The sequence below is a fragment of the Sceloporus occidentalis genome, unplaced genomic scaffold, assembly GCF_023333645.1.
Source record: "Sceloporus occidentalis isolate IW3139 unplaced genomic scaffold, rSceOcc1.0.p SCAF_373, whole genome shotgun sequence".
Classification (NCBI taxonomy): domain Eukaryota; kingdom Metazoa; phylum Chordata; class Lepidosauria; order Squamata; family Phrynosomatidae; genus Sceloporus; species Sceloporus occidentalis.
The window spans coordinates 381,650-403,592 of NW_028317353.1; the positions used below are offsets into that span (position 1 = coordinate 381,650).

General features: G+C 41.8%; 2 protein-coding genes across 2 annotated transcripts; both read right to left on the reverse strand.

The window, feature by feature from the left end:
- Positions 1-58: 58 nt before the first annotated feature.
- On the reverse strand, positions 59-7,103 carry LOC149273499 (cytochrome P450 2F3-like). Its single transcript, XM_089506260.1, has 9 exons — positions 6,927-7,103; positions 6,556-6,718; positions 5,171-5,320; positions 4,809-4,969; positions 4,138-4,317; positions 3,054-3,192; positions 2,451-2,638; positions 1,125-1,266; positions 59-243 (listed from the first exon to the last, which is right to left on the reverse strand). Exons 1-9 carry the CDS (start codon positions 7,101-7,103, stop codon positions 59-61), a joined length of 1,485 nt encoding a protein of 494 aa, XP_089362386.1.
- A 5,875-nt stretch (positions 7,104-12,978) lies between these two features.
- LOC149273500 (cytochrome P450 2G1-like) lies at positions 12,979-19,048 on the reverse strand. Its single transcript, XM_089506261.1, has 9 exons — positions 18,872-19,048; positions 18,428-18,590; positions 16,718-16,867; positions 16,288-16,448; positions 15,689-15,865; positions 15,247-15,388; positions 14,693-14,880; positions 14,348-14,489; positions 12,979-13,163 (listed from the first exon to the last, which is right to left on the reverse strand). The coding sequence occupies exons 1-9, from the start codon at positions 19,046-19,048 to the stop codon at positions 12,979-12,981; spliced, it is 1,485 nt and encodes a 494-aa protein (XP_089362387.1).
- Positions 19,049-21,943: the final 2,895 nt, after the last annotated feature.

The window sequence follows — 21,943 nt, forward strand, 5'->3', positions numbered from 1 at the left end:
AGATCTTATAATACCCCGTCCCGCTATAACCAGAAGGTTAAATACAGAAAATGTTGGCTCACTGGCGTAAAATGAACGAGATCTCATAAGGGATGGGAGTATTTAAAAAGCCCCCCATCCGCGGAGCGATGTCAGCCTCGGAGAATGTCCTCTGGGAGGTCAGAGTGAAGTTCTGTAGGATGGTTGTGAGGAAGAGGAATAACTCGGTCCGAGCCAGACTTTCCCCAGGGCAGCTCCGCTTCCCTGCAGACAAAACAGCAGCGTTTGCTTAAGCCGTACATTCTAAGGATGCATTTGCAGGACTACTTTTCCAACAGGTCACATTAGGCATATGTTAAGGGTGTTCCAAAAAGTGGCTCGATGTGGTTACCATGCGCTCTCCGTCTTCTGGGTGAGACTTGTCCCTTTTAGTGAGTGAGGAGTGTGAGGATCAAGAGAAAGGAAAGAAGTAGGGAGAAAAGGGAGAGAAAGAGAAAGAGGAGAAGGAGGGATACCAAGAAAATGGAGATAAAGAGAAATGGGAGAGAAGAATAGGAAGGGATGATCAAAGAGAAGAGGAGAGAAAAAGACAAAGGGAAAGGTAAAGGGGGCTAATGAAATAGGGAGCGTGTTTGTGTTATGAAAGTGATTGTATGTTAGGGCAGGCATGTGGATGCAATCTGGGTGCTGCGGTAACTCCTGTGGATGCAATCTGGGTGCTGGCCAAGCCCTCTGTGTGCGACCTGTTATCTCAGCCTACAATTTAGGGTGTTATTTATTTACTATATACCTGAACTACATCGGGAGGAAAAGACAGGTGTGGCACAGTGAAGGAGAGGACAAAAGAACGGGGTGATGATGGGGGGGGCACAGGGGTGGCCTGCCCAGTGCACCTGAACACCAAAGGGTGGCCCTGGTGATACCCAAAACCGCCATGCACGGAGCAGCGACTAACTGTGTACGACTGCTTGTGTGTTCTTATGTATGTGACTGTCTATACAACGATGCATACCACCGGGTGTTATTGTGAGTGTGTGTCAGCTTATGGCGTTGAAGTATAAGAATGATTTTGTTTTGATAAGTCCTACAGAAAAAAATCTCTTAACCTGGAAATAGCAGATATTTAGCCAGTAATAATGTCTCACCTGCAGAAAACGCCATCATGGCTTCGTTCTTCTTAAAGCTGCCGTTCTCATGCAGAAAATGGTTGGGATCGAACTTATACGGATTGGCGAACTGCGTGGGATCCCGATGGACGGAGCAGAGGATGGGGTGGACTTCAATACCCTGAAGAAATAAGAATGTGAATGGTTTAGATTAAAGATTACTTGGGTTAGCATCCAGCGATCCTATGCTGTGTTATAAATGTATTCACAGAGGCAGCAATGACAATATCCTATGTACCGACCATTATCTATAAGCTGATTATTCAGAGTATGTCCAGTACTGTGTAAAAGTTTTAGGCAGGAGTGAAAAAATGCTGTAAAGTAAGAATTCGTTCAAAAATAGACATTTATAGTTCATTATTTAACAAAACGCAAAGCGAGTGAACAGAAGAAAAATCCTAATCAAATCAGTATTTGGGGTTACCACCCTTTGCCTTCAGAAATTCTTCGAGGGATTTTGTAGGCATACAGGTAGGCGTTTGATTAAACAATTATCCCAGACAGGTGCTAATGATCACCACCTTGATATGTAGGATGAAACACAATCATTAACTGAATCAGCTGTATAGGAGGGATAAAACTGTGTGAGGAACAGTCAACTTCACTACCAAGGTGAGGCTGCTGAAGACAGTTTAATGCCAGAAGTCATACACCACGGCAACACTGAGCACAGCAACAACACAACACACAACACACCGCATCAGTAAGGTCTCTTCCAGGCAGACAGGGGTTTCCAGGTGTTCTGCTCAAAGAAACTTTGGTGGTTTGGCCCCTACCCTGATTTCAACATCTTCGAGTCTATGAAGGGAAAAGCCACCGAGGAGCCTAAATCCACAGTATTGCGGTTAGTTCTACCAAGATGTTTGGAACAACCATTTTTACTTTATTTAATTTGTTCACACATGCCTAAAACTTGGGCGTACATAACGGTCTCTACATGTATGTGTGGGGAGCATTCTCCCTCTGGTCATAAAAACCTACAAATTCAGAGGGGGTCACACATTTTTCATATCTACAGATATAAGACCTATGAATGAGCTGTATGGTTGCAAATTAAAACCAACCTCGAGTCCCTGGATTTAGGTGGGGTCCCTGGGCAACTGTCTATTTTACTCATACCCCCCAAAAAACTGCAGAAGGTAGCACTCCCTGGGTCACTTGCCCCTTACACCTAATTATTAGTCCGTGTCTGCTCTTTATTGGGATCCCTGTTGGGTATTTACTCTCTAAATCTGTCTCTCAGGTATTGGTGCTACATCCTAGCAGTACAATAGAATAAAATCAAACAATCACGTAGACCATAACCTTGGGAATGCTGAATCCCCTGAAGGTGGTGTCCTTTGTGACCATATGAGGGACGTTGAGCGGAACAATATCAGCGAAGCGCAGAACCTCATGTATCACGGCTTCAGTATACGGCATCTCGACCCGGTCGCTATAATTTGCCAAGCGGTCACATCCGATAACCTGGTCTATTTCTTTCTGGAGATTGACTATAAAAAAAACGAAATCACTGAATTATGAAACTCCTTCCAGCCCCTGACCACCCGCCATACCATGCACGAGAACAAAAAAAAGTATTTGCTTTAGATTTATAATTCTTGATTTTTAATTATTTCTGACCAGGGTGGCAATGTTTTAGTTTTGATTTTTTTTAAATAAATCCTTGTGTAATCCAAAATGTTCTTACTCAGATCCCAGGTGGAACGCGTTGGGGATTTTTTGCTAAATATACACATAAGTAAATGGCCGTCCACATGACAGTGGCTCAAATTTACCGGGAAACCCAAGGAGGTAATAGGATTTGATAACTTGAACAGATAAATGGTCAAGAAATATGGTGACCTGGAAACTATTTGGTAGATAAGGACTGTGCTCAATGGCCCCTCTTGCCCCGGTGTGTAATACCTTGTATCTCGGGGTATGTTACTAGGATAAGGAGCGCGTGTTTCAGAGCGTTGGTGGTGGTGTCTATGCCAGCCAGAAACAGGATATAAAATGTCATCATAATGTTCCTCATGGTAAATTCTGATGCCGGATTCCGTTGCTCCTGTGAAGACACCAATGGAATAAAGATGGGTTGAGTTACCCAACAAAGAGAGGACAAACTATCCTGAGACAGCAACAAAATGTATGAAAGAAGAGAAGTTTTTATATTTTGGGACTTCTCCGCCACTCACTAGACAGAGGTGTTTCCCTTCTGTCAACAATAAAGACCCCAGGTCTCTTCTGTGACTCTTTTCTGCCTCATATAACCAATGAACACTACACATAGCCATTGCTTCCTCAGCAGGAGATTTTTTGGAAGGCACAGGAGAGGACGGAGTAGAATCTTCAATGGAAGGACCAGGCAGATACTTGGGTTTTCTGCCACTGTCTCACCCAGATTGTCTCTCAGAACAGCATAAATCTCCTAATAGAGAGAGAGGGAAAGGATTCCTAGTATTCAGCAGCAGATTCTTGTTCAGGAAGCTCCTGTACCACTTAGGATCTCCACTAGAACGTCCATGTGATGGCACTGTGGGAGAAGCATAGACCTCAAGGCCAGAACGAGTCACGGAGAAGCCTCGAACGTGTTGATTGCACTTAAGCCGAATGTGCAGACAGGTCTTGCTTCTGACCATAAAAAGACACCAACGCATCGCTAGGACTAAGATGCACCGGGAAATAAGACAGAACCCGATGAAGAAAAGAATGTGCTTGAGCAGTCATAGGTAAGGTCCTGACACCTCCATCTTTAATGACTACATATAAACATCCCTAGAATTCCTCCCATTACTCTATATAGCAACTTCCTGTAACCCATCCTATTACTCCATATAACCCTCCCTATAATCCCTTCTCTTATGCCATATAACCCACCTTAAAACAGCTTCTATTACTTAATATAACCCCTCTCTAAAACCCCTATTGCCTCTCTTAGTATAGCTCATTTTAGTGGGTCCAGTCTAACTGCTTTAGTAATCTAGTAATTATCGTAGGCAGCACCCACCTCTTGTAACAATGTAATAAGAAAATTGTCTATGAAATCTCTTGGGCAATTGGGGTCCAATGTTTCCTGGTTCTTCTCTACTCGCTCATATATAAACGTATTCAGTTCCTCAGAAATGGAGCATATTTTTTGATGAGGTCCTGGAACGTAGTCCATCAGTGTTGGGAATATGTTCTGAAGCTTTAAGAGAGTCGGAAATTGGTGAGAATTATGAACAAGTATTTATCAGTTATTTCAGAAAATAGCCCCATTTAGATTTTTCCAATTGCAACTAATTTAGCTTAAAAAAAAAGCTCATGGAGACTGAATGCATTGTAAGCCATCAACTCTCCTAGGTGTGGAAGTCACAAGGGATCCAGAAGCGGTTCTGCCTCTTTTGGCAATTGTGAAGCCCTTGACGCAAATGATCATGTGGTAGCCAGGAACATATTCTAGAATCATGAACATTTCATCAGTTATTTCATAATATATATATTTAAAATGTCACCTTCAAATACTTGAGATGAATATTGGAATTTGTGATGTTGGGCACAATCCAGTCAGATGGAGTCAGATAAGACGCCTTCTTCTGATATTAGACTTTTATCGATGCTAACCCTTTACAGCAAATATTAAGTTAAAAGCCTGCTAAAAAAAATCTATAGTTTGAATTAGAATTTAGAGTGTCTTACCTGTCCCCAGCTACTGCTTGTAAGCTGATGAATCTCCTCCACTATACCAAGTAACTTAAAGAACCTCTCATCCGTGTATTCAAATCTGTTTCCAAATATGATTGAGCAGAGAATGTTGGAGACAGCGCTAATGATATATTTGGATGGGTTCCATGGCGTCCCTGGGGTAAAGAGATTGGATAATAATAGTTACTGTTAGTCAAGACGACTTTTATGTCACAGGATAATTTTGGTGCCCCCTCTGTGTACGACTTCTGAAGAAGGGAAGAACTTGTCCTGAAACAACTATAATTGTATCTTTATATTTATTTGTTCATTCTGCTACAGTTTTTGTCCAACGTTAGCCACCTTGTGGTACAAACCTTTAGACTTTTTAAACTCTTCCACAAGATACTGAGCCTCCTCCTGGATCTTCCCCTCGATGCTTTTCTTTCCCATCCCAAAACTTCTCAGGTTCCTCATAGTGAAGTTCCGCATCGTTCTCCATCGTTCCCCATTGCTGTGACCAATCCCTTAAATAGATGGGGAAAAAACAATGTTTAAATCTATATATTTAACTATTCAATCATCTATATCTTTGCCTACCTGTCTAACTCTCTACCTACCCTTTTATGCAATTATTATGCACCATTTAGCACTCTTGTCACAACTAACAGTGAGTAAGAATGTTTGTGGGTAACATCATGTTGTTACATCTTCAATCGTGATCTGGTGGGGAGGTTCAAGGTCATTGGCCAAGGATGTGAATATCGCCAGACAAGGTGATCTACCTAGCAAGGTGTGGTTGTGCACTTTGTGGATTCAGGGGAGGGAGTACCAGCCGCATAGTGTTCTGCCTAGGGAAGGAGTACCCGCGGGCCGATGTTGTTTGCAGGAAGGGTGGACCTGTAAAATCATGTTGTTGGCAGGGAGGAGTACCTGCCGGAGTATCTTGTATGCTGGGAGGGAGGAGCTGCTGAATCATGTTGTGTGCAGATAAAAGGGCTACTGGGCGGTGTTGTGTCTGTTGGGTGGGGCTGCTGACTGAGCAAAACAGAAGACATAAAGAGAAGAAGCAAGAGAGGGATAGAAAGGTGAAAGATGCGACGGGGAGAAGAAAGGGAGATAAAGTATAACGTGAAAGAAAAGAAATGGAGGGAGTGAGAAAAGAAAAAGAAAAAAAGGGAGGCAGAGAGGGCAAAAAGAAGAGTGAGAGACAATGAAAAAGAAAAAAAGGTGCATGTGAATTTGACAGGCACATACTCTATTAGTAAAAGCACATCTTCATCACAAGACTTGCATATTGACTACAGTTTAGCTTCTATTTTACCATCTTGGTAGAGCAGCCGCATTGCGTACTCACTCAACCCAAGCCACGACACACTCTAAAACTGATCAGTCATGTTTTCTTTGCTGTTTTTATCACATAAAAGCAACACATACATCTTAAGAACCTTTTTTTTTTTTCATTTTCTAAGGACATAGCTGTCAGCTTTTGTGTCACAATCAAGTGTTCCCAGCACAAATTGTGAAAGAGACAATAAGCGTTTGGGCGTTAAGTAATACTAGGAACGAGGTTGCCAAAGCTGCGTTACTAACCAAGTGTGGAATCCATTAGAGTGCAGGGAACACCTTTAATGATTTAATCGTCTCATTACGACACAACAGACTCTCTGCATTAAACATTATCTCTGAAGATGCCTCCAAGAGGCTTCCAAAACCCCTTCTAACCAGACCCAGAAGTCCCCCAGACCCGGTTCCTTCTCACCATAGCCCTGGGTAAACTTGTTGATGGTAACGAGGTTTCCTCGATCGCCAAATTCTTCGCCTTGGTCAACAAGAGCTTCCTTCATAGCCTGATACCCACAGATGACGATGACAGGACTGGAGCCAAAATATAACGTGTAGACGTCACCGTACTTCTCCCACAGCTAAAATACACAATCGTAGTGTTAACACTTGTGGGGTTTGATGGATAAACCGAATTAAACAAATTCCTCTACACACACAATACAAAAAACTAAGAATACGAATTTCTTATTATAAAGACTTTACACCGGACTGTCCCTTTAACCCATTAAGCACGTCATTAGGTCACTATTTTGCTTGCATTTCAATAAACAACTGGAATAGACCGACCTTCATCAGAGATTTCACCATCTGCCCCCGTTCTATCTGCAGCAGGTTTCCGATAAAGGGCAGGGGGGTCGGTCCGGGGGGCAGATTGCGGTCCTTGTACATTGAGTTCCATGTTGAGCGGATGAAGAGGCAGCAAACGAGCCCCAGGAGCAGTATCTCGACCCACGTTAAGACCATGATGGATGCTGAAGTGATGAGACGCTCGTTCCCACTCAGATATGTGGTTCAAAAAATTGTAGAACTCTATATAAATGGATGCACACCCATTAGAGGGAACACTTCCTGCTAAAATGTGTATTGTTTCAAAACATGGTCAAAAACACAACGAAAAACATCTCAGGTTGGGACCTGTTGCTGGGTAATTTAACCTACTTTTAAGGGGTGTGTTGGCACAGGCTCAGATGGGATTTATTTGTGTCCGTAGAGGAGAACTTTCACAACGTTCTTCATGACCAAATACATTTATTAAACGTGTCTATAGCTTGCAAGACTTACTTGTCGACGAGTTTAAGTATTTGGAAGTTTTCACTCTAAATGAGAAAGTATTTTACCTGGAGGTTGAGGTTGGTGGCAGCCTGTGGCAAATCCAGCATTATTTTATCAATGCCCTGTCTAGGGGGCTCTCCTCCTTTCCCTTCCCCTGCCTTACAAAGACAAAGGAGAGATAACTTATTGGGGGGTAATAATATCCTGGAGGCCAGATTTCTGTTCGTATCAAAATGAAAATAATTCATTAAAGGTACAGGTGGAACACAGTCCTCCATAGTTTCCAGATGCGCTTCATTTAAAAGTGGATATGACGTCATATCCCGAGCGCCAGGATATGACGTCATATCCCGAAGGCCAGAAGACAGGACAGCGATGCAGACGGCAGCACTGGAGATCAATAAGGCACTGCTGAGAACAGGAGGCGATACACACATTAATATGTATATATTGCTTATTTTAATCTTTGCTTATTGAATGTAGGGTATGTTTCTGGGGGAAAACCATAGAGAAGACCAATGAGGTTTTCAATATCATTTTCATGAGTGATGCAATCTATTATAACGTTAAAACGCGCTGGGCTGACTGCATTTTCTACCTGCTTGTCTCTTATTATTATTATTATTCAATATATTATCACGATGCACTCAGGTTGGTGCCTGTAAGTTTTCTATTTTAATGGGTACAAGAATAATTTTAATCAGCCCCCCTGCATCCACTTTTATGTGGTGACCGGCAGCCAAATTCATTGTGTAATATTTATTTGTAATGTGGTGTAGTTTAGGAGACATTCTGGAACGAGCACTTCCTGTCTCTATGGTTGGCAGCCATTTTGTGTGAAGAATCCTAGTGCTGAATGTGGTTTTCTGAGGTAATTTCTCCATGAGTAAATCGCTCTGCCTGCAAAGGGTCAAAGCCCAGCTTTCCTGGCCCAGTCAGGGGAGATTTTAGGACATTCCAGCAAAAGGTGGGACTGTTGGGAGGTATGATGCATTCTAGCTATATTTGCCTGGAATTCTGTGATAAATGTGCACTTTTTACAGAGATATAGAAAGTTGGTGTAACTAATAATATGCAGTGTGGCTTGGTGAGAATGGTGGGCCCTCTGGAAGAAAGATGACTTTTTTATTGTAACACAGTTTCTTGGTAATTAGAGTGTTTTGCTATTTAGGTTTTTTTAATGTATGTAAATAATGTCTCTTTTCTGCTGACAAATCCTATGTGGTTATACATAAAGCGTGCCTCCGAAGGCCGGAGAAGGGCACTCTTGTTTTAGGGTGCGTGTCTGGGGCTTTATTGGGACATTATATGTCACTTTTGGGTCTATTCACATAGAGGTCAGGTGATCAGTGGAGTGAAGGGTTAACATGTCCAGTTGTATGACCACACGTGCTACCAGCCTGGAGATTCACTAACCTCTGTTCATTCAATGCAGTCCTCTGTGTTTGCCTTTCCTAGACTTCATTGCAGTATTGAAGCTGTCATTCAAAGCTGCGTTTTCTTGTTATTTGCCCCTAGACCAGGGGCGTCCAACATGCGGCCCGCGTGAGATCGGCAGCCAGGATCACAAGAGCCCTGCTGCTTACTTGTGGGAGGGTCTATTCTCCGCTCCAGTCCCGCCTCCTATGTGAGGAAAACGAGGGAGGCCGCGCCCCCTGCTGAAGTCTGTGAGCGGCATCGAGGAGCTGCAGTGCAGGTAAGGGGGTGGGGGAGGGTGTTTGAATGAGTATGCCTGATTGAGGGAATGAATCTGTGAATGAATGAATTTGTGTGTGTGATAGCATGGATGTGTAAGTGCTGGAACCTAGGCATGATGGGACTGTGATTGCTGTTAACAATCCCACTCCTATCATGCCAAGTCAGCCAGTATATGCTGAAACCTGGCTAGCTGCCCCATTGTGTATTGATGCTGCCAGCAGAATGGGGTCTGCACTTACAGCCACCCTGTACCAGCATGTACTGGCTGACTTGGGATGATAGGAGTGTGATTGCTAACAGCTAACAGCAATCACAGTCCCATCATGCCACGTCATATTGTTGATTTTTTTTGTCCAATTGTGGTGTGTTACTTTTAATAAAAGCATGGTTACACACTAAAATTTGACAAAAAATACAATGCCCAGCCAACCAGTACATGCTGGAATCTGGGTATGCCTGAGATTGCTGTTAACAATCATAATATATCATTTTTTGTACAATTTTGGTGTGTAACTTACTTTTATTAAAAGTGTGGGGGGTCACTTTCAGTTTTGGCTAAGTGAGCCCTGAATTTTCGGTTTTGGTCCAGATTTTCATTTTAGTGCATCCCTAAAATAAATAGAACTATTTTATTTTTACTTATCCAGAATCCTGAATTTGTAGGCCCAGAAATCCCAGAAATCAGTGAGAGGAAAAGTAAAGGTTTTGTGTCATTTAATTTATTTTAATCTGCATATCTTATTAAAGGCCATATTTTCTCACAGTGAAAAATGAGTGCGGCCCTCGCACGTATACAATTCTGATGAAGTGGCCCACTGCAGAAAAAACTTGGACGCCCCTGCCCTAGACGAAGGTGTGTTGGCCCCTGAACACCCCTTATTCCATGTAATGTAGCCTGATTCTGGACCTACTTTTAACTGGCCCTACCCCGTGACAGTGGGAGAACCCCCATTTTTATCTTTCAGTTACAGAGTACATCCTCCAGATAGAATCCTTGTCGTAATTCATCTTTATTGATAAAATATATTAATTAAAAAATAGTCATAAGCAACCAAAATTAACTATTCCTTTTCCTCAACTCATCCTTCAACTCACCCTACTACAGCGTCAAACCAGCCACGATATCCGCTCTTCCAAACATTATGAGACCGTACCCGATCCAGTCAGATCCTTCAACTTTTATACCATTTTATCCCTGACTTTCCTAAAATGCTCACACCCAACCAAACCGTGATTCATTTCTGGCCACATAACCCTCACCTGACCCAACCTGACCCGTATCTCTCATAACTCACAGACACACTCCGATAGTGTAGACCACAGCACACTTTATTTAGGCATTAAATGTATGGCGTCACGTGAATTATACAAAGCAGGGATAAAACAATGAACACATCCTTCCACCCACAGCAAATACTCAGCCTGGGTTCAGGCATTATCATTTTTGGGCTAATTATATCTATATAAATATATTTTCTGAGACATAGCATTAAATACGCCATGTATTACATAACACTCATCTCCTCAAACTTTAAAATTTTCAACCTGTTTAGATTTTTGAATTTTTTAAACATTATATTGAACATCATATCTTTGGTGGTATATAACGCCAACAGTAAGTCAGAAGTACATCGAGGATCTCCCTAAAGAAGCGGTCAGTACATCTGCAAAACGTGTAGGACCATTTTTCGATTGTATCATATTATTTACTATTAAAAAAAGGTATAAAATATGGTGAAAAATTTAGAAAAAAATGACTGTTTCTAACTTTTAGTTGAAAAATCTTTTACTCATCTTTAATAGGTAATGAAAAAACCTGCTTAATAGATTCTACTATTTGTCCTGAGTTTAGAAATACCCAATGTTTTTATGTTTTTTTGCTTTTTTCTACACATTATGGGGCAAAAAGTACAGGTAGCGTTTTGCTATTTCAAAGCCATTTTTTCCAAATCTGGTAATTCTTCCCCTCATGTGCCATTTCGGGTATCTTTGAAGCCGGCCAATGCAATTTACCCCATCAAGTCATATATTTTTGAAAACTAGACAGCCCAGGGTATTCCAAATGCTGGTATTTTAACCCTTTCCAAGCACTTATTCTACCATCAGCCTTTGTCAAACTTTATGGTAGTAATTTTTTTTGCATTTGTTTTTTCACACACATTTTACTTTAGGTATGAATAAACAGGTTCTGGTATATGTCACTATCATAAAACACCCCAATATGTGTTTAGCAACATCTCCTGAGTACAGCGATACCTCACATGAATGATTTTGCCTGGCTGTTTGGGGGCAAAAGGGCCACATTTGGGGCATGCGCATTTTTCAATGTTGAACTTTGGCATTTGGGGATCCACTGCCCATGCCCTATTTGGTACATCTTTGAGCCGGGCCATTTCAGTGTGGCCAATAAAGCCATATATTTTTGAAAACTAGACACCACAGGGTATTTTAAATGCTGGTATTTTAACTCTTTGCATGCACACATTTTACCACCAGAATTTTTTCAAAGTTTGCAGTAGTATTTTTTTGTGTGTATTTTTCCCCCACACACCTACTTTATGTATGAATTTACAGCTCCTGGTTTATGCCGCTGTCACACGACACCCCAATATGTGTTCAGCAACATCTCCTGAGCGCAGTGATACCCCACATGCATGGGTTTGTCATTTTTTGGGGGAACTAAAAGGCCACATTTGGTACGTGTGCATTTTTCTAATTGGAAATTAGATGTGTGGCCATCCTTCCCCCCGTGTTATTTGGGACATTGTTGAACCCGGCCAATTCAATTTACCCCATCAAATCATACATTTTTTAAAAGTAGACACCCCATGGGCATTTAATATGCCAGTATTTTAACTTTCCATGCGAGAATTGTTTTAAGCTAATGTGCTAATTTTAGGACTTGCTCACAAAAATATATTTTTTATATATATATTTTATTTTTTTTGCCTTTTTTTTTAAAAAAAAATGTAAACATTTTTTTCAACTTGAAGGTTCCCCTGATAGTGACATCAGTGGGAAATTATTTTTACATTTTAATGTTTTTTTTACTATTTTTTTCTAATTATTATTAATTTTTTTATTTTTTTATTTATTTTTACTAATCACACTGTGATTAGAAAGCTGGGCTCCATTGACTTGCATGGTTGAATGCAGTACCTGTATTCAACCTGCAAGTGGAGCCAGAGTTCTCTAGAGGGTCAGGAGACCGCCTAGCAAACTTTTTCACCTTTATTGTTTTTTTTCCCGGGCCGCCGCCATCTCTCCGGAGCGGTCACAGTCCATCCAAAGGTAAGTGTTTGGTGTCGCTGGATGCCTCCTGATCAAGGCATTCCAGCGACACCATTTAAGTTTAGACCTAAACGCTTTTAAAACGGGCGTCCGCCGCCATACAATGTATGGCGGTTGTTGACGCCCCGGGGAGGGGCCAGATATGGCCCCTGGTGCCGATCGTGGCGTTGCTGAATGCCTCGAGGTCGAGGCATTACAGCAACGCCGTTTGGGTGCAGAAAGCGAACGTAGATCGCTTTCTGCACCCGTTTAAAGGCGTGCCGGTTCTGGCACGTCATTTGTCATAATCGACTTGTTTTTCCGTGCCGTGCCAGAACCGGCAATTGTCATTAAGGGGTTAATCTAATAAGTACCTCTATTGTATTGAGGAAAAAATAATATTTTATACATTATGCACTATAGAAATGTTGTCCCTGTGTGTATAGCATCGGGACTCCCATCTAAGTTGATATTTCCTAAAAGGTATATTTCTGTATTCTATGATTCCCCATCCCAGGACAACGTCCTTGTGTCCCAGGTATAAGCAGACGACACAGGAAAAAGCGTATGAAGAGTCTTCACTTGTGTCTGCTTTACTTTATTGGCGGCTAATGAATGAGATCTCGTAGCGGATCGGAGCATTTATAAAGCCCCCCATACGTGGGGTGATGTCAGCCTCGGAGAATTTCCTCTGGGAGGTTAGCGTGAAGTTCTGCAGGATAGTGGTGAGGAACACAAATATTTCCATCCGAGCCAGACTTTCCCCAGGGCAGATCCGTTTCCCTGGAGGCAAGGACAGAGGTGGTTTGCTAAGGCAATTAGTTCCAAAGATGCATTCATAGGGATGTTATGCCAACAGGTCACATTGGGCAGTGCAAAAAAAAAAGTGTGGCTTTAATGCCCATCTCATGTGCATGGAACTGGTCAGGGTAGACTACCTGGAGATTTCCCTTTTCTGGGGAAGTGGCTTTGTGAAGGGCCCGGGCCAGCCACATATGAGGGCAGGGATAGTCCTGGGCAGCCTTTAGAGAATGGAGAGTAGAAGGTGAGTGAGAATTGCTAAATCAAACTCCACCGGTCTGGAGAACGAAGAAGCTGAGCTGGAGACACAGGGACCCACCAGAGCTTTCTGACTCTGGGTCAAAACTGGAGAGTTCCCATGTATGCTCAGGGTGTCTGTGATATTAGTGCCTGGGTTGTGAAGTTGGCCCTTGGGTGATGATCAGTCAAGGAGCCAAGAAGTTCCCAGGTATGATCATAAGGAGTATTTCACCTCATTACAAAAACATCAGCAAATTAAGAAAAATGAAGCGATAACGGGGAGGAATAATCCTACAGATCATGGCAACAGGAAGTTAAGATGGCTGCTCCCATAGTATACACTTAAGGTTTTTAATACATGTGTTGCTTATTTTAATCTGTAAACGATATTACTTGTGTTGATTTAGTACAGTGAGGTGTAGTGAGATCCTTTATCATGTGTAATAAGCCTAGTACATCAAGCAAGCGAACTTAAAGGTGCTGTTCCACCTACCCTGCTGAATTTAACAATTTTGTAACTACTTAATGGCCATCACTTCTCAGAAATAATCAATTACATTTTGCTTTATTTAAAAAAAGTGTAAAAGTGTTTTGCTGGAAACACTTATATTTAATATGACGCAAAAGCAGGTACTAATTTGTTGCCGTAGAAACTGAGAAGGCTTCTTAAATGTTGTTGCTATGTAATTCAACATTAAACGGAACGAGTAAAATGATAGATCTGCTCTGATTTATTTTCTTGACATAAAATAGAGTGCAATTAATCTTTGGTCCAACAATATTTTTAGGAGACCCTTACCAAGAGAGAAAGGCCGAGGGATGGGGGTCTCATTGTCTCAAGGGCTGGAATTCCCAAAAATAATTTTGCATTGGACCCCAATCTTAACCTGCAAGCAGCAGATATCTAGCCAATGATAATGCCTCACCTGCAGAAAACGCCATCATGGCCTCGTGTCTCTTAAAGCTGCCGTTCTCATCCAAAAAATGTTTGGGATCGAATTTATACGGGTTGGCGAACTGCGTGGGATCCCGATGGACGGAGCAGAGGATGGGGTGGACTTCAATACCCTGAAGGAATAAAATGCTGGGGTTAGCATAGGGGTTGATCGGTTTGGTTTGGATCTAGGATTCAACAAATTTGTCAGCCCCGGGTTATATGTGTGTACAAGAAGCACATAATGAAGGGGTAACTAATTTTTCCTATGTCCAAGACAAGATCTATGAGTGACAAATTCAATTTACCCCCCCCTTTCCATAAAATAGACCATAACCTTGGGAATGCTGAATCCCCTGAAGGTGGTGTCCTTTGTGACCATATGAGGGATGTTGAGTGGAACAATATCAGCGAAGCGCAAAATCTCATGTATCACGGCTTCAGTATACGGCATCTTAGCCCGGTCGTTATAATTCGGGGGGCGCCCACGTCCAATAACCTGGTCAATTTCTTTCTGCACATTGGCTGTAAAAAAAATAAAAAAATAAAATTACTGTAAATTATGAAATTCCTTCCAGCCACACACAGGTGTGGAATATTTGGCAGCGATACTTCTCTTTAATATTTTATTTAGTGATATTGCAGATGGTCTTGATGGAAAGGTATGTCTGTTTGCTGACAACACAAACATTTGCGACAGGGCTGATGTTCCTGGAGGAAGAAGCCAATGGCAAATGATTTAGGTAGACTGGAAAAATGGTCAGAGCTGTGGCAACTGGCATTTAATGCGGATAAATGCAAAGTAATGCATCTGGGGCATAAAAACCCAGGGCCACCTGTTCTGCATTTAGCGTGGCGGTCATGGGCTCCTCCTGCCCCGGTGTGTAATACCTTGTATCTCGGGGTATGTTACTAGTATAAGGAGCGCGTGTTTCAGTACAGTGGTGCTGGTCTCTGTCCCGGCCAGAAACAGGGTATAAAATGTCATCATAATGTTCCTCATGTTAAATTCTGAAGCCGGATTCTGTTGTTCCTGTGAAGACACCAATAAGACACAGAGCGGTTTATTCACTCAACAAGTTTGCTGTAGAATTCAAATTAGACATAAAGTATTTATATCCCTGATGCCGCTGCACATTATAAAGGGCCGACCCCAGTGGCCTTCTGCAGGGAAGGCTGAGCTGACCATCTATACTTTATTTTGCAGATTTCTTAAAATTCATTTTACTGATTTAGCCATATCTTCTCCTATCACTCCAGAAAAAAACCCTCCTTTAGCACAGCTTGTTTTAGCCACTGCTTTAATCTAGTAATTATTTTAGGCAGCACCTACCTCTTGTAATTTAATAAGAAAATTGTCTATGAAATCTCTTGGGGAATTGGGGTCCAATGTTTCCTGGTTCTTCTGTACTCGCTCATATATAAACTTATTCAGTTCCTCAGAAATGGTGCATATTTTTTGATGAGGTCCTGGAATGTAGTCCATCAGTGTTGGGAATATGTTCTGAAGCTTTAAGAGAGTCAGACTCGCTGTGGTTAGAAGTATGAACACACATTTAATTTTATTTGTTATTCCAGAAAATATGCATACATTTTTTCCATGTGCAACTAATTTAGCTTAGATAATTAGGAGAATTACAGCTAAAAAATATAGAATGTTTATAGGTTTCAGCAAACAACCCATTTACTCTTGGGTATGGAAGTCACAAGTGCTCACATCACACTGTGATCAGCAAGCAGGGTTCCTCAGCCCTGCATTCCCAATGGCAAAGTGTACAATCAATCAGTAGAGAGAGCGTTCAGATCCCAGCAGGGTATGGACAAACCATCCTGTCTCTTCTCATGTCTATCTGGAGCGATCAAAGAGCATCCTGAGGTAGGCAAATATTAAAAGAAACACTACACATTGAATGTGTACACTTTGTGTATTACCTGTCCCCAGCTACCGCTTGTAAGGCTGCAAATCTCATCCACTATATTGAGTAGCTTGAAAAACCTCTCATCCGTGTATTCAAATCGGTTTCCGAATATGATTGAGCAGAGAACGTTGGAGACAGCACTGATTATATTTTTGGATGGGTTCCATGGCATCCCTGGGGTAAAGAGATTGGATAATAGTAAAATTGATAAGACAAAGGTTTTCAGAGATCTGAAATTTATTTAAGGTCAAGAACATTTTCTTTATTACAGGAGAATGTTGGTGGCCCTTTCGATCTACGATGGTCTTTGCATCATCTCTGAAGACGGCACTAACCTTGTAATATGTTTCATTGAATCTTCATAATGTTTTGTCAGTACTACTACAGTATATGTCCAATGTCATCCAACCAATAGCCTTTTTTATTACAAATATGGTACAAACCTTTAGGTTTTTTAAACTCTTCCACAAGATACTGAGCCTCCTCCTGGATCTTCCCCTCGATGCTCTTCTTCCCCATTCCAAAACTTCTCAGGTTCCTCAAAGTGAAGTTCCGCATCGTTCTCCATCGTTCCCCATTGCTGAAACTAATCCCTTCAATAGATGAAAAAGATTTCTAATGTATGACTTCTTTTTTACCATTAATAGTTAGTAAGGTTGTTTGAGGGTAACATTTCGTGACCCCCTCCATCAATGTGACTTTAGATTTGGTTGGAATGTTATGTTTTTGTTGGTAGGGACACCGGGATCCAGGGCCATTGTCCAGTGGTATGAGCAACTCCTAGGCAATATGATCTGCCTAGGAACCTTAGATTGGGCATATTGTGGTCTCAGGGGAAATCTCATTAGGTACACCCTTCATTATTATACTCCTCCAATACATTAGCAAGTTTATTCCTTGGAGGGGCTTCTGCACAGCGTTGTGTGTGGGAGAATGTTGCTCGATAATGTTGTGTGCAGAGGAAGATCAAGAAATACACACAGAAGAAAGAGGACATAAAGAAAGATGGAAGATAAAAAACATTGAGGCTGAAATGCCTCAATATTGTGGCATTCAGTGACACAGAAAACCGGATGCACTGTGATTGCTCCAGAAAGACCTGAAAGGTGAGAAGAGACACATGAGAGTCTGTCCAGACCCTGCAGGGATCTGATCGATCTCCCTACTGCAATTGTACACATTGCCATCGGCAGGGCTGTGGAACCCTGCTTGCTGATCACAGTGCGATAAGATAAGAGTTATATGTAAGGGATGCATGCGGCCCTCTAAAAGATTAAAAAAAAACGGATGATACTGTAGATCATTTTCTGAACGTTTCTGAACATGAATTCGACCCTACTTGCCCTGAACAAAAGGATGTTTAATCTGTGTGTACATTAAACATGGAGACGGGGAATCATGGTGTAAAAAAAACTATATGGTAAAAATGAGAAAAAGGTATCTCTAGTGATTAGGGTATGAAAAAGCCCCAACCCCAAATGGGTTAAAAGAGTATAGATGGAAGGATTAGAGCACTCAGCAGCACTATGAATTGTGTTTCCAATGCTGTGCTTTGTTGTAAAATAGTAATGTCATAAAAGTAGAGAGAATGATGTCTTAAGTGATTTACTTATTTCAAAAGGACACATTATCTTTGTCTTTAACCCCTTAACGTCAGTTGACGTGCCTGGCACATCATGGGGTTAAACACACTGAGAAAGCAATCAAAGATTGCTTTCTTCTCTCAGTTGGTGTCACTGCAATCGCTCGAAATCAAGGCATCCAGCAACATAAAAAAAATGAAAATACAAAAATAGTTTAAAAATTTTATGGGGGCATATTTTTTTTTCCAGTTTTCACCATATTTTATATTTTTTTGGTATTGTAAATTAGATAATATTATCCAAATAATGGTTTCCGAAGAAAACCATTCTTGTCCTGAAAAAACTATAACTTATGTGGGTTCATTTAAAATTGGAGAGGAGAAAATTACGGCTAAACACGAGCACCACAGAAATGTTAAAACAGCCATTATCATAAAGGGTACAAAAAATAAAATCAGCCATTGTCACAAAGGGGTTAAAGCTTATTTCTGAAGGTTCCCCCAAGAGGCTTCCCAAAACCCCCATTGTATTTTGGAAACCAGAAGTCCCCCAGACCCGGTTCCTTCTCACCATAGCCCTGGGCAAACTTGTTGATGGTAACGAGGTTTCCTCGGGCACCAAATTCATCTCCCTGGTCAACAAGAGCTTCCTTCACAGCCTGATACCCACAGATGATGATGACAGGACTGGAGCCAAAATATAACGTGTAGACGTTGCCGTACTTCTCCCACAGCTAAAATACACAATCTGAGTGTTGGCACTTGTGGGGTTTGACAGATAAACCGAATTAAACAAATTTCTCTGTACACACGTTACAAAAAACTTCTCTAATAATAAGAAATTCTTATTATAAAGACTCTTATTAGAAAGACTGGACTGTCCCTTTAACCCATTAAACACGTTGCTGTCATTAGGTCAATTTACATGGGACTGTCTATTTAACCCATTAAACACCTCGCTGTCATTAGGTCACTCTTTTTACTTGCGTTACAATAAATAACTGGAATAGCCGACCTTCATCAGAGATTTCACCATCTGCCCCCGTTCTATCTGCAGCAGGTTTCCGATAAATGGCAGGGGGGTCGGTCCGGGGGGCAGATTGCGGTCCTTGTACATTGAGTTCCATGTTGAGCGGATGAAGAGGCAGCAAACGAGCCCCAGGAGCAGTATCTCGACCCACGTTAAGACCATGATGGATGCTGAGGTGATGAGACGCTCGTTCCCACTCAGATATGTGGTTCAACACATTATAGAACAATCATTTCTCTTTATAAATGGATCAGTCAAGACAGGTTCCAGAGGAATGCACACCCATTAGAATGAACACTACATGCTAAAACGTGTATTGCTTCAAAACATGGTCTAAAATAGAAGTAAAAGGAGAGGACTGGCACCGGTTCAGCTGGGATTTGTTATTCGTCCTCTTAAAAATCTGTCCCAGCTTTCAGCGTGACTAAATACACTTATTAAAAGTCTCCATAGCCTGCACAACTTACTTGTCAACCAGTTTAGTTTATTTGGAGGTTCTTGGTCTAAATTCTTACTTAGTACCGTATTTGCTCGATTATAAGACAAGGTTTTTTCCAGAGCAAATGCTCTGAAAAATACCCCTCGTCTTATAATCAGGGTCGTCTTATAATCAGAGCTCAACAGGTCTGATTATGAGAATAAGATCCAGATCCCCTGCAGCGATGCAGGGGACCTGGATCCTCCTGTGTTATGCCCCCCCAACTTACCCGTGCTTCTGAGTCCCCGGTGCTTAGTCCGGGCTGCGTGTAGAGTTCTACACGATACAATCGCGTAGAGCTCTACACGCTTCCCGGACTAAGCACTGGGGACCCAGATGCAGGGGACCTGGATCCTCCTGTGTTATGCGCCCCCCCCAACTCAGAAGCACCGGTAAGTTTGGAGGAGGAGTGTTAAATGGGGGGGTGTAAGGCATTTCTGGAGGCAGAGTGCTCTGTGAAATGCCTTTTAACCCCTGAAATGCCTTTTACCTCCCTATATGCCACTCTGCCCCATAATATGCATTTTAACCCCCTAAATGCCAAAGTGGCCTATAGGGGTATAAGGCATTTCTGGTGGCAGAGTGGCACATAGGGGGTCAAAAGGCATATCATGGGGCACAGTGGCATATAGAGGGTTAAAAGGCGTATCATGGGGCACAGTGGCATTTAGAGGGTTAAAAGGCATATCATGGGGCACAGTGGCATATATTGGGTATAAGGCATTTCTGGGGCAGAGTGGAAAGCCTGCGGGCAGATGTGCATAACTGGGGGGGCAGGTTGAAAAAAAAAAAAGGAAATAAAAACAAAATATTTTTCTCAATCATAGCTTTTATTAACAAACAATTGTTCACATTTGCCTGAACCAATCAACAACAATCAGCAAAATTCAAAGAAGGGATAACCTAATGGGGAGCAATAATCCATGTAAATCCAGAAACCAGATTTCGGGTTAAGATTTCTGTTCATATAACAGCAAAATGAAATAAATTCATTACAGTACAGTACAGTCGGCACAGTCCTCCAAAGTTTCCTTCCGCGATTCAGGTAAAAGTGGAGCGCCAGGCTATCTCGTCAAATCCCCCCAGGAAGTACAGGGTTAGGCATAGGGCAGCAGTGGAGATGAATTCTGCTCCATTGCTGAGAACCGGAAGTTCAAATGACTGCTCCCATGATATACACGTAAAATGGGTTTCATATATATTGCTTATTTTAATCTTTGAATGCCATTAAGTGGGCTTATTTATTGTAAACAACTATATCATGTAGGTTTCTGGAAAACAACTAGTAGACACCTAAGCGGCTAAATAATCAAAGTGTTTCCAAAATCATTAATTGTTTTTGCGAGTCGTGTAATATTAACGCATGGCTACTATCACTATAAAAACAAGTTTTTTTCTCTCTATTTTATCATGAAACACTGCTGTTTGTCACTTTTGTATTCACTAAGAAGATAAGTGATCAGTTGCATGACCCTACGTGCTAACACTTGTAAAACAACTCGCACATTCACTAATCTGTGACTTGTGGGCAAGGGCTTGCTACTTGAACCAATGCATGTTCCAGGTGAGGGCATGTGAGTTCAATTTGAAAGTCAATTTTTGTAAACAACTAGAATCCCCCTCAAACTAGAGTGTATGTGTGTATATATATATATACATACATACACATTAAGAAATGAGGTCCCTCGTGTGGATGTAGTATGAGGACAATGCCAGACACCTTATCTAAAAAGATATAATATTACAATCATTAGATGTAAAAAGATTGAAAGAGACTTAACCTTGTACAGGAACATTACCAGATATATGATGCCCTCTAGGACTGTAACAAATACTATAGGACTTTTAAATGAATTACTGTGTTTGACACCCTATGGGGCTTGGGCAAGAGTCTCTCACAGACTGCAGCCCAGGAATTTTATATTGTCTTCCTGCGTTCTTGTTACATTCTTGTTAACAACCAGGGGCGTAACTAGACGCCTCAGGGCCCGGGTGCGAGAATCTGTTAAGGGTGTGATAGCATGGATGTGTAAGTGCTGGAACCTAGGCATGATGGGACTGTGATTGCTGTTAGCAATCACACTCCTATCATGCCAAGTCAGCCAATACACACTGGTACAGGGTGGCTGTAAGTGATGTGCAGACCCCATACTGCTGGCAGCATCAATACACAAGGGGGGCAGCTAGCCAGGTTTCAGCATGTACTGGCTGACTTGGCATGATAGGAGTGTGATTGTTAACAGCAATCACAGTCCCATCATGCCTAGGTTCCAGCACTTACACATCCATCCAGTAGATGCTGGAACCTAGGCATTATGGGACTGTGATTGCTGTTAGCAATCACACTCCTATCATGCCAAGTCAGCCAGTACATGCTGGTACAGGGTGGCTGTAAGTGCAGACCCCATACTGCTGGCAGCATCACTACACAAGGAGGGCAGCTGGCCAGGTTTCAGCATGTACTGGCTGACTTGGCATGATAGGAGTGTGATTGCTAACAGCAATCACAGTCCCATCATGCCTAGGTTCCAGCACTTACACATCCATGCTATCACACACACACACACACTCATTTATTC